Genomic DNA, 12,015 nt, shown 5'->3' with positions numbered 1-12,015 from the left:
CAGTTTTTTTTAAAAAAATGATCCATGTAGAAACAGTTTTGAAAGAAAAACAATGGGACAGTTTTGACAAACTCAGAAACAAAATACATCATATAGTTCCGGGCAGTAAACACAAACAGGGAAAAGGGGAGTGGGGTAAATAGTTCACATGTAACAACACAGTTGCACCTAGATACCAAAGGAAAGCATTTCAAAACTTAGACAGTCAACAGATTTCAACCAAAAGGGCTCATGATCACATGCTGAGAATGTACTGGGGCTAGGGAGTAGGAGAGAACATGCATTAAGCAAACCAGTAGGCATGCTGGATTAATAGGAGGATAGTCACAGAGGGGCATGCTAGTTGCAATAAGGATAGCAGAACCATAAGTAAAAGCATAGAAGAAATAAAATAAAGTGCAGCATGTATAAAAGCATATTGTTTTGGATGCTACAAATCAAATAGAGGGCATACTAGTCAAGGATGAGATAGTGTAGAGCAGTAGTGTGCAGGGAAGTGAGCAGTAGTATGCAGACCAAACAATCAACAATGTATAGAGCAGTAGAATAATGGAGCAACCCCCAAATATCAATTAGTCTTGGCTTTCAGCCGACTGAGTAATCAGTAATCAACAGGAAAGCGGGAGAGGATGTGTAAAAAACAAGAGAGAACACTGAGTATGCTTATGTGTGTAAGAGAGAGTTCAGAGCAATGAACCTTTTTTGTTCTTGTGTGTGATGTTCAATGTATCAGTGTGTAAAGAGAATAGGGGGGGGGGGGTACTTATAGCTCTCAAATTAAGTGAAAATAAGGTAATACGTATAGACTGATCATAGTTATGGAAATAATACCAATTAGAATCAATTAAAAACTCAGACTCCCTTCAATTAAGGAGTCATAGTTCAAACGGTGCAAATTGTATCAAATAAGGAAAATTATTATTTGCAAGACTGGTATTTCCATAATAGGAGTAGTAAAAGTATACAGAATATTTCAAGTAAGGAAAGTATAAGGACAGCATATTGTGCACACAAATTAGTTCAAAGAATCACAGATGAAATTGAAAATCACAAGGAATCGGTACTAAGTAAGGAGAGCATTTCACAAATAAGGAAGTGATTCAAAAATCAGTGTAAAACTTCTAAGGAAAACATATACAAATTCAGGGATTCCACAAAATCAGCAGAATATTTGGAAAACGATGAACAATTAGACCTATAAAACACAATAGGCATGAAAAACAGAGAACCCTAAGCAAGAAATCACGGAATCAATAGAAGGCTGGAACCCTAATAGCAAAATTAAAGCATGGAACTCGGAGAGTAACCAGAAGATCACACCAACAAGCACATAACACAAACATAAACACATAATACTCAAAAAATCAGAAGATATAGTGATTTCGAAAGGGTTCAGGAAACCCTAATTTTAAAAAAAGAACAAAACGTTGAAAACTTGAACAATCAAAAAGATCTAGTAGAGAGTAGTGTAAAACACAAAAGAATAAGTTAAAAATCGTTTAAAAAGACAAGGTTTTTAAGAAAATTAGGGTTTCGTAATAAACCAGTGAGAGGTAAGGAACCTGGCTATGAAACTCGTTAATAATGATGCTCGCAGCACCATCGAACCATAAACCATCGGAGAAAGGTCGGAGACAACCTAGGCAGAGCTTCCGATGACCATCTCGGATGGTGGAGGCTTCTAGAGTCTCGAAGATAGAGGGAATCAACAAGACAAGGTTTCACGGTGGCTGGTGGTCGAGAGAAGTGAGGCTGGAGGTGGCCGTAGAGGTGGTGGATTTATCGGAGACGAGAGAGAGAATCAGAAGGTTCTAGAGAAAAGGGAGAGCAAGAGTCAGTGTAGAGAGAGATAGAGACCGTCTCTGAAATGAGGGGTTTGGGGGGGGGGGGGTTGTTAGATTTAATTTTGGAAATAAAACCTGGGCCGTCGATCTCACTTGATCAACGACTCAAATTAGATAAAAGCTGGACCGGGTCATTAAATCGGGTATCGGTCTGGTGATTTGAGGACTGGGTCGGGGGTTTTGGGGTTGAAATTGGGGGTTCAATTTGTGGTTAAAATTGGAATGTAAAGGGGCTATAATTGAAATGAACGAGGCTAAATGTTAAACATCCATTTCTTCCCTTTTTATTTTAATAAAAATAGTTAAAATAGTTTTAAAAACCAACTAAAAGCACTAAATTGATTAATAACATATAAATGTTAACTAAAAAATAATGGGAGCGATTTTGTAATTATAAAATACTATTAATCGGAAAATAGGCTATAATTGCAATTATAGCAATTTTGCTTTAAAAATACCAAATAAATTATATAAAATATGCAAAAAATCACCTTAATTATATCTGTGTGTAAATATGAGAGTAAGATAAATTATTCACCAAAAATGATAGTCTGGAAATAATTATTGAATTTTGTACTATTAAAATAGACAACAAAGTGATTTTAAAAAAATTCTTTAAAATAAGGAAAAATACCAAAACTCTTGGGTATGCTTATATATGCATTTACATACTATTTTGAGAGTATTTTGAGTATATATAAAAATACATAGGGAAAAATTTGGTATCAACACATGCCCAAGAGGTACTCTTGACTGCGATGCTAGGTAGCAGCCATTAATTGGCAAAATGTTCGTGAAGAGGTTGTAATTGGCTATTCCGGCATCCATGATTGACGGAGCGGTCCTGTGGGTTGTGTTTCATTGGCAAAGTTTGAAGTTTTCTATATATAAGGCTCCAGTTGGCGAAGCCGACGTTTGATTTGTATAAGGCGCTCCGATTAATTGAGCTGACGGTTTGCTATATACAGGACTTCAATTGGTTTAGCCGACGCGCGTTTTGTATAGGGTGCTCCGGATAGTTGAGCCGATGGTTTGCTATTTACAAGACTTTGACGAGCGAAACCGTTGTGCGATTTGACAGGGTGCTCTGATTGATTGAGCAGACGATTTGCTATTTATAGATTTCTATGTCAGCTGTCTGATTCCGAAGCACCTACAAAGAATTCAAAAGTTAGCCTTACTGTTCTAAAAAATTTAAAGTAAAAGGAGGAGAGGTAATCTTAGGCAAGTGGCGGGTCTGTCATTTGCCCAGTGTGGTCCCATCGATTCTTTACTCCTTGTTGACCCTGCACTTAAAGAAAACTTCTTAGTAGGGGAGGGGGGGAGTTTGTTTGTGTCGGCCGTGATATTGACTTTCCCCAACCTTTGACATGATTATGCCACGGAGTTCGGTAGATAGAACATAATACTTCATATATAATTTCAGAAAATATTTTGAAATTACTTATTTCTTTTAAGGCAAATGCCGCCATTCTATATTAAGACATGTTATGAAGGGTCTCCACACACGAACGTATCTCTTCAAGAACTTTGTGTCGTTGATGTCGATCTTCCATGGTATTTCTGACAACACGGCTACTCACTATTGCGACTGCATCCTAATTAGAGCTAACATTACAGAGGTTTCCTAAGGTTATGATCGAGCCCTTTCAAGTTGCCTACGTCTCCAACACGGAATCAGGTTTGAACGTAGTTCGTGGGATAATGATGAAATGTGATGAAACGACCAAGCCTGACTCAAGTACCCAACGTATCCAAAATGAAATCAGGTCAAAACGTAGTTCAATTACAACAGATGCAAAATGATGAGATTAAGAAATGAAAATGGCCGAGTCTGACTCAAACAACCTACGTATCCAAGTGGAATCAGGCTAGAACGTAGTTCAATTACAAAAGACGACTAAATCCGATTAGGATTGCCTACGTATTCCTTTCTGAGAAAATAAAGTCGGCGTAGTTCCTGAACAACATACAAAAATGACATTTGGTTTTTCTATTACAACAGAAAGGGGAGAGAAACCGAACCCTACATGGGTTGCCTACGTATCCCTCAATTGGAAGTCAGGTTGAACGTAGTCCTATTACATTAAAACCCTAACTCTATCTGTCTTCAGACGTAGTATCTCTTGACTGCGTCCGTGTTGATTGGCTTCGTGCTGACTCTTCCATCCATTTCTGCTAAGATTAGAGCTCCACCAAATAGTGCTCTGTGGACCACGTAAGGACCTTGCTAATTTGGTGCAAACTTCCCTTTAGCTTCTTCTTGATGGGGAAAGATTTTCTTCAGAACCAACTACCCTAGTGTGAATTGGCGAGGCTTCACTCTTTTATTAAATGCACTAGCCATCCTGTTCTGGTATAGCTGTCCATAACACACGAAATCCATTCTTTTTTCATCAATGATCATGAGCTGTTCTTGCCTGATCCATATCCACTCTATGTCATCCAATTTTGCTTCTTGAATGACTCTTAAGGACGGTATTTTGACTTCTACGGGTATCACCGCCTCGGTGTCGTATACCAATATGTATGGCGTTGCCCCAGTAGATGTTTTCATGGTAGTCTGATAACCTAATAAAGCTAAAGGTAGCTTCTCGTGCCATTGTCTGTGATTGTCCACTATCTTTCGCAAAATCCTCTTGATATTCTTGTTGGCTGCCTCGATCGCCCCATTCATTTATGGTCTGTAAGCTGTGGAATTGCAGTGGACGATTCTGAACTTCTCGCAGATCTCTCTCATGAGGTTGCTATTGATATTGGCCTAATTGTGAGTGATGATGAACTCCGGTATCCCAAATATGCAAACGATGTTACGGACAAAACCCGCCACTACCTTCTTTATGACGGCCTTGTAAGTAGATACCTCGACCCATTTGGTGAAATAGTTGATGGCTACCAAAATGAAACGATGTCCATTTGACGCTGCATACTCTATGGGTCTTATCACCTCCATACCCTAGGTAGAAGAAGGCTAGGGTGAACCCGTTACATTTAACTCATTTGGTGGAACCCGGATGAAATCTCCATGAGTCTGGCACTGGTGACACTTCTGCACATTGAGGATAATGTCGCTTTCCATATCCATCCAAAAGTATCCAGTTCTCAGAATCTTTTTGGCTAACGTGAACCCATTCATGTCGGGTCCGCACGTCCCTGCATGTATTTCTTCCAACAATCTGGTTGCTTCGACGGCGTCTACACATCTCAGCAAACCTAAGTCTGGGGTTCTTCTATACAAGACCTCCCCGTTGAGGAAAAAGTGGTTTGCCAACCTCCTAAGGGCTTGCTTTTGACCATTAGTAGCATTCTCTGGGTATTCCTGGGTTGCAAGGAAGTTATTGATATCGTGATACCAAGGTTTACCATCTGGTTCTTCATTCACATGGAAGCAATAGGCATGCTGATCCTTGATTTCTACCTCGATGGGGTCGATGTAGTTCTTGTCTATTTTCTGAACCATGGATGATAAGGTTGCAAGGGCGTCGACAAATTTGTTCGAAATTCTGGGGGCGTGCTTGAACTCAATCTTTGTGAACTTCTTGCACAGCTCTTTCACGCAGTGCAAGTACGACATTATCTTGACATTCTTGGTTGACTATTCTCCTTTGACTTGGGGGATAAACTAATCGGAATCTCCTATGACCAAAATTTCTTTGATGTTCATGTCGATTGCAATTCTGATTCCAAGGATGCATGCCTCGTACTCAACCATATTATTAGTACAAGGGAATCTTATCTTTACCGACACTAGATATTGTTGTCCAGATTTAGAAATCAGGACTGCTCCATTGAAAAACATCCTCCACCCAGGGTATAATTCTGTAATATATTCCCGAGAAAATAGTACTTCTTTATCGGGGAAATACATGGTAAGTGGTTCGTAATCCCCATCCACTGGATTCTCGACGAGCTGGTCGGCTAAAGCTTGTCCTTTGATAGCCTTCTGAGTTATGTACACAATGACAAATTCGCTGAGGAGAATTTTCCACTTAGCTAGCTTCCCGATGGGCATTGGATTCTTAAAAATGTACTTGAGCGGGTTAAGCTGGGATATTAGATGCGTGGTGTATGCTGACATGTAATGCCTTAGCTTATGAGCAATCCAAGTCAGAGCACAACAAGTGCGTTCTATCAAAGTGTACTTGGCCTCGCATGGTGTGAACTTCTTGCTTAAGTAATAGATGGTCAGCTCATTTCTCCCAGTTTCGTCATACTGCCCCAATACGCAACCGAAGGCATTGTCCAAGACTGACAAAGAGAGCAACAATGGTTTCACTAGTTCTGGGGGAACCAGCACTGGCAGGTTTTGAAAGATACTCTTTGATTTTGTCAAAAGCTTTCTAGCACTCCTCCGTCCATTTTGTGGCAGCATCCTTCTTTAGCAGCTTAAAAATGGGTTCACAGATTACTGTGGACTGGGCTATGAGATAACTGATGCAATTCGATCTTCCCAAGAAACTCATGAAATATTTCTTGCTCTTTGGTGGTGGTAATTCTTGGATGACCTTGACTTTCGATGGATCATGTTCTATCCCTTTTCTGCTCACAATAAAACCCAATAGTTTTCCAGTGGGGACTCCACGTGCACTTTGCTGGATTCAACTTCAAACTGCACCTTCGTAGGCATTCGAAAAATTTCCTCAGGTCGTCCAAGTGTTATGAACTCTTTCGATATTTTATGATGACATCATCCATATACACTTCAATCTCCTTATGAATCATGTCGTGAAAGAGGGTTTCATGGCCCTCATGTAGGTGGCGCACGCGTTCTTGAGACCGAACGGCATAACCCTATAACAGTAGACTCCCCAGGGAGTGGTGAAAGTTGTCTTCTCTACATCTTCCTTGTGCATTAGGATTTGATGGTATCCAGTAAAACAATCCACAAACGATTGCAGTTCGTGCTTCGCATAGTTGTCGATGTGAATGTGGATTTTTGGCAAGGGGAAATCGTCCTTTGGACTAGCTTTGTTAAGATCCCGGTAATCGACATATACTCTGATATTTCCGTCCTTTTTTGGCACTAGGATAATGTTTGCCAACCAGCTTGGATAGTTGGTGACCCTTACTACATTTGCTTCTATCTGTTTGGTCACTTCTTCCTTTATCCTCAGGCTTAAATCAGGTTTGAATTTTTGGGTTTCTGCCCGACCGGTGGTCTGGTAGGGTCAGCGGGTAGTTGATGCGAGACAATGTCAGTGCTTAATCCTGGAATGTCATCGTAGGACCATGCGAACACGTCGACGTACTATCGGAGGAGCTCAATCATTTATTACTTCTGCTTGGCTTCTATGTGAAAGCTGATTCTGGTTTCTTTCACGTCTTCCTCGTTTCCAAGATTGACTACTTCTGTTTCTTCGAGGTTGGGCTTCTTATGAATCTCCAGCTGTTTGATCTCCTGCGAGATATTGTCTGGCATTATACTCTCGTCATATTCCTTTTAATCTGAATCGTTGCGCTCTGCGGTTTCATTACATGTTATAATCGCGGAACGCAGTGATTACTGAAAAGAAAAGCTAGGTATAAATAAATTAGTAAAATAAAGTTGCAATATTTAGGAAAAAGATTCATTTTTATTTCATCAAAAGGGGGACATCTTGAGAGTCACAAGAGGCAAATGACAAAAAGGTACAGACACGGTGCAAGCCTCAATTGACCGTGCTCTTTCAAAAGAAATTTTTTGCAATTCCATACTACCAAGACTACTGACGAGCCAAAGATGGACTGGCTGTCCAATTCTGCAGTTCTTCCTTGGTTCAGCATCCCTGATAGTCGACTTCTTGATGTCAATTCCTTCACATGATTCTTCAATCATATTCATGAACAACTTCCCCATCCCGTAGATGATATTATCTTCAGGTGTTGAACTCTGTCCCGAACTTGCAACATGCTCTGGCACAAAAACCTTTTTCCCGGAGCTAACAGAGCGAGTTTTCCCTTTCGGAGGCTGATATCCTATGCCAACCCTTCCTTTCTGCCTATTGTGTTCAATTGGCTCTGTGATTCCATCTGACTTGGCTCCCAACTCTATTCCTAGCCTATATCCATATTTCATCATCTCCCTCATGAACATCTTGGATCTGTACGGCAATTGCATTCCTAGATTCAGTTCCTTCTTCTTCTCTTCAGTAGTCTGCATGATTTCTACAGTGTGGAAGGTGACTCCATCTAGTCCCTCAATGAATGGGATAGCATACTCTAAATAGGCGTAGTGACCCTACTCGCCGTGGACCACGATCTCCTGACATCCCTACTCAAAATTTATGCATTGGTGGAAGGTAGATGACACGGCCTCTGCCATATGTATCCATGACCTGCCCAGCAGAAAATTGTAAGAAGAGGAGATGCCCGTCACGTGAAATAACACTAGAAAGTCGACTGACCCAATTTGAAAGGCTTGATAAATTTCCCCATTAACATCCTTTTGCGAACCATCAAAGGCCCTCACCCTTACATGTATTTCCTTGACCTCCATCAAATGAATTCCCAACTCCCACAGGGTGGAGAGAGGGAAAATGTTGACTCCTGATCCTCCATCGACCAGAACTCGAGATACCACTTTGTACCTGCATTTGACGGTGATGTGAAGAGCCTTGTTGTGACTTGCACCTTCGATTCATCTCTTGTAAAAGTAATATATTTGCTTCGACCATTTTCCCAATTGTTGCGTCAAATGCATCATTGGTGGTGTTACTTGGTACACTTACCCCTCTTAACACTTTCAACAAAACGTCCTTATGACTATCATAGCTCATCAATAGATCCATGATGGATATTTGTGCTGGAGTTTTCTTTAACTATTCTTCCACAAAATACTCTTTACTCGACATTCTTTTCCAAAATTCCACAGCTTCTTATGCTCCTCCTTGGAATTTGTTCTCTCCCCAAATTCCCTAGATTTACCACTTCAGGGGCGTAGCATCTCCCAGACCTAGTCATACCATGGGCTGCGATAGAGTCTGTCATTTTGGCTTTTCCCTTTTGTGATAGGTCCATGAGATGGTTTTGTATTCCCGTTCTTCGTCACCCTGAGTAGCATCGGTAGGTTGTTGCGGATAACTTTGAACTATCACTGTAGGCTTTAGTTGTATTGTAATAATATGATCCTTTTGAGGAGGGATCCTTGTGGCTTCTGCATTTTCGATAGTGACAATTGTTTCCTTCAGGTCATATTCTTCCTCCAATGTGATCAAGTTAGCTACCTAGTTTCTATGATTTGGCAATGGGTTGTAATTTATATTAGGTGATGTTGGAGCACACTAGATAGCTCTACTCTTCATCAAGGTTTCAATTTCATTATTCAACTTGAAACAGTCTTCAGTATCGTGCCCCGGTACATTGGAATGATACATGCATCTCTTTGTGGTATCAAAATATTTGGAGGGATGTTCAAGGAAACCTCAAATCACGTCAAACAACATCAAAAAACATGAATCGCACCTCAATTCAAGCCTATTGAAACTAATAAATTTTCAACTTCTACAATCGATGTCGTTTCCTATCAAACCAACTCTGATTGACCTCAAATTTTACATACAAGCCATAAGTGACACATCAGGCCTATTCCAACTTACAGAACCAAAATTCGATCCCGGTAACCACAAAGTCAACTCTCGGTCAAACTTCTCAACTCTCTAAACTTCAACTTTCCCAACTTTCGCCAATTCAATCCAAAATNGTGGTTTAGATAGGAACGTATGGTCGTGGCGGGTTTTGGTTGTTGTTGGCTCGAGGAGGATTGTATTGTAATTGAGGGTGGTAATATGGCTGTGTATTATAGACTGGTAAGTGGGTGGTGGTGAGTGGTTGTTTGGGGAGTACGAGGTGCTTTATGAGATGCTTTATACCTCCTCTTTCTTTTCTTTCTGCTACCGATTGATCCTGACTGGATGGCCTTGCTGGCCGCTTGCAGTCCTGCCATAGATTGCACCTTACTAGATTTTATGCCCTCATTTAGGAAATCTCCCATCTTAACCAGCTCGGGGAACTTTTGACCCATCATTTCCATTATCTTTTCAAAGTATATTTCCTCTTGGGCTCGGATGAAGTACTTGGTTAGTTCACTGTCATCCACCGGCAGTTGCGCCCTAGCAGCTTGCGTCCTCCACTGTCGTGCATATTCGTGAAACAATTTAGATGGTTTTTTTTGCAAGTTCACCAACGCGAACCGATTAGGAGTGATTTCTGTATTGAATCAAAAATGGTTCATGAAGTCCTCCGACATATCTTGCCATGTTCTTCAATTTCGCGGGTCCTATCAGGTGTACCATGTGAGTGCTACTCCCGTCAGACTCTTTATAAGTAATTTTATCCTTAGTTTCCCATTTCTCCCCACTCCGACCAACTTGTCGCAATAAGCCCTTAAATGCACGTGAGGATCCCCTGCCCCATCGAATACGTTGAACTTTGGAGGTTTGTACCCTAGTAGTATATCCATATCTGAGTGAATACATTGGTCCTCATAATCTAAGCTTTCACTTCCTCAGGAAACTTGGAGACTCTTCATTTGCCTTCTCAACATTTACAACTGCTCAGATACTGACCCTTCTTCCTTACGCCTAGCTTCTCTCTCCATCTCGACGTATTGATCGATCTCATATGGCACCCTGACTGTGACGGGTGTTGTAAAGGTAAGTTCGGTAATGGCATATACAGGGGGAACGTACCGCTCATGAGTAGCGACATGTGCCACGGCTATGTGCCGGTAGGTGGTGAAAGTGACTCTGTCACGAGGAGGGGTAGTTCCATTAGTGGTAATAGGCAGGTTTCGTGATGTCTAAGGGTATACGTAGAGAGTATGAACAAGGGGGATTGGAGGGTTAGCGTGTGTTACTGGAGGTATAACTTGAGTGGTGGGGGTTGAGGTTGGAGTGTTGTTGTTTTGGCGTGATATTGAAGGAAAATGATCTGGAAGTGAATCCAAAGAAGGGAATTTAGGTGGTTGAGGGAGTGTTGTCACGGCCAGGTGCGCCAATTCTCTGATATGATATACCTCTTCTCTTAAGGATTCCATTTCCTGGGCCATCCTGGCCATGTACTCATCATTCCTAGTAATGTACCTTGGGTTGTCGGCTATGAACAGAGCATGTTTAGTTGGGTCTTATGCAGCTGACATCTTTCCCTTAGACCTTAGATTGTATGGTGGCTTTGCCAGTTTTAGTCGACGCAAAACAACTTTACTTTTCTTTCGGGGGGTAACAATAAAGCAAAAGAAAATAAGAAGGAAGAAAAGAAAAGGAGCAAGAGTCAGTCTCTTCATTTATACGGGCAGAAAATCACATAGAGAAGGCAATTTGTGCATTATAACTAGCGTCTTCCTAGAATTCGCGGGGACCTCTCATTGCCGGAGGTAGGCCTAAGTTGTGGATGTTTGACAGACATTTAGACTTGACACATTTAGATCCAAAACAATTTTGCTTACATTGATAATTTGGACTGATACAAGCGGGAACAAGGATTATATCATAGAGTTGCTTGGGCTTAGACAATTTGCTCTTTTGGAAAGTAAAAGAGAGAACTAGGGATAGGGGTACAAAGTGGGGAAGGGAAATCAACCAATTCTAATAACCATCCCCTGAGTCGCTTCCTGTACCCTTCTCTTCTTCTGGATCCTCTTTTGGATCCTCATCCTGGTCTTCCTCAAAATCCTTCTCATCATCGTTGAATTCAGACTCCTCCAGATATTTTCTGGTTTTGTGCTTGACTCTAACTGGATGCATTCTACTACTCGATCATCCTCTTCAGCTGGTGGCAACATATGGTCAATAGATCCTGGGACCACCTGACGATGCATTAATGTGGTCGCCAGATAATGTGGCAGGATCTCATGGTAAATTTTCAAAGCAACCACTGCATCCCTAACCAAGCTATACCCTCTGTGCTAGGGCGGTCCTGTTTTTCTTCTTCACTAATCAAGAAATAGTACTCGGGGGTGCACCAAGAATTTTGACCCATAGGCATTATTACCAAGTCATTCCATTCTTCTTGCAGTTTCCTTATCCTGTGAATTGGAATTTGTCCATTGTAGTCATCCTCGTATAGCGTCATCCTTGTCCACAGAGGCACATCTTGGATCATACTAAATTGTCTGAGGACCCGCAGAGGTAACTATAGTTGAATGCCTTCTAATACGATCAACTCGATGAAGTACTTTTGAGGAGTCCTCGAGATT

General features: G+C 41.2%; 1 protein-coding gene across 1 annotated transcript; it reads right to left on the bottom strand.

Moving 5' to 3' along the window:
- Nucleotides 4,816-5,418, bottom strand: LOC109226088. The gene has a single exon (XM_019390892.1). It carries the CDS (start codon nucleotides 5,416-5,418, stop codon nucleotides 4,816-4,818), a length of 603 nt encoding a protein of 200 aa, XP_019246437.1.

This window comes from Nicotiana attenuata, chromosome 5, assembly GCF_001879085.1.
Source record: "Nicotiana attenuata strain UT chromosome 5, NIATTr2, whole genome shotgun sequence".
Taxonomy (NCBI): domain Eukaryota; kingdom Viridiplantae; phylum Streptophyta; class Magnoliopsida; order Solanales; family Solanaceae; genus Nicotiana; species Nicotiana attenuata.
The sequence above is the reverse complement of the archived record's forward strand: the minus strand, read 5'-3'. Positions and strand labels throughout refer to the sequence as shown.